Genomic DNA, 594 nt, shown 5'->3' on the forward strand with positions numbered 1-594 from the left:
TGCCCGTGGACTGTGGGCGGTGTTTCGTCTGTGCTCTGCTCAGCCAAGCTCCAGGCAGCTGTGGTGGTGAACCCCGGTTATTCCACGCTGCCACCCATCTTCAGCCTGTGCCTCAACTGGAAGGGAGAGCGAACCGGCAGCAACGATGACAACATTCGGGTAAGTCGGGGTGGTGGCAGGGAAGGCCAGAGAAGCTTTGGCAGGTATTCCCACCAGTTCTACATCCATAATCAGCGAGCTGCTGGGGTGAACTGGTGGCAAGACCTGCTGGACGCAGCCGTGGTGGGTCCTGGAAGGGTGAGACGGAGACATCACCATCGTACTTATCCCGCTGCCTCTGCCAGGCCATGGAGAGCGAGGTCAACGTGGAGTACAAGGAGCTGTGGGGGCCCAAACCGGGCTACCAGCTCCTCACCAACCAGCTGCAGCGGCTGTGCATGGTGCTGGACGTCTACCTGGAGACGGAACCCCATGACCCCAGCGTGGAGGGGCCCAAGGAGTTTCCTCAGGAGAAAATGTGTCTGCGCCTGGTCAGGTGAGAGCCCGGCACCCTTTGTGGAGGCAGTGAGGAGCTGGGTGGGGGGTGAAGGGGCT

The 594-nt window shown here is 61.3% G+C and overlaps 1 protein-coding gene across 1 annotated transcript in view; it reads left to right on the forward strand.

Annotated features, from left to right (window-relative positions):
* THOC5 (THO complex 5) overlaps positions 1-594 on the forward strand; it is a gene marked incomplete at its 5' end in the record, with an annotated part of 11,946 nt that overhangs the window by 9,577 nt on the left and 1,775 nt on the right. The window contains 2 exons of the mRNA XM_009872765.1: positions 44-159; positions 345-535. Coding sequence (XP_009871067.1) covers positions 44-159; positions 345-535 — 307 coding nt within the window. The remainder of the gene's footprint in view (positions 1-43; positions 160-344; positions 536-594) is intronic.

This window comes from Apaloderma vittatum, unplaced genomic scaffold, assembly GCF_000703405.1.
Source record: "Apaloderma vittatum isolate BGI_N311 unplaced genomic scaffold, ASM70340v1 scaffold30127, whole genome shotgun sequence".
Lineage (NCBI taxonomy): Eukaryota > Metazoa > Chordata > Aves > Trogoniformes > Trogonidae > Apaloderma > Apaloderma vittatum.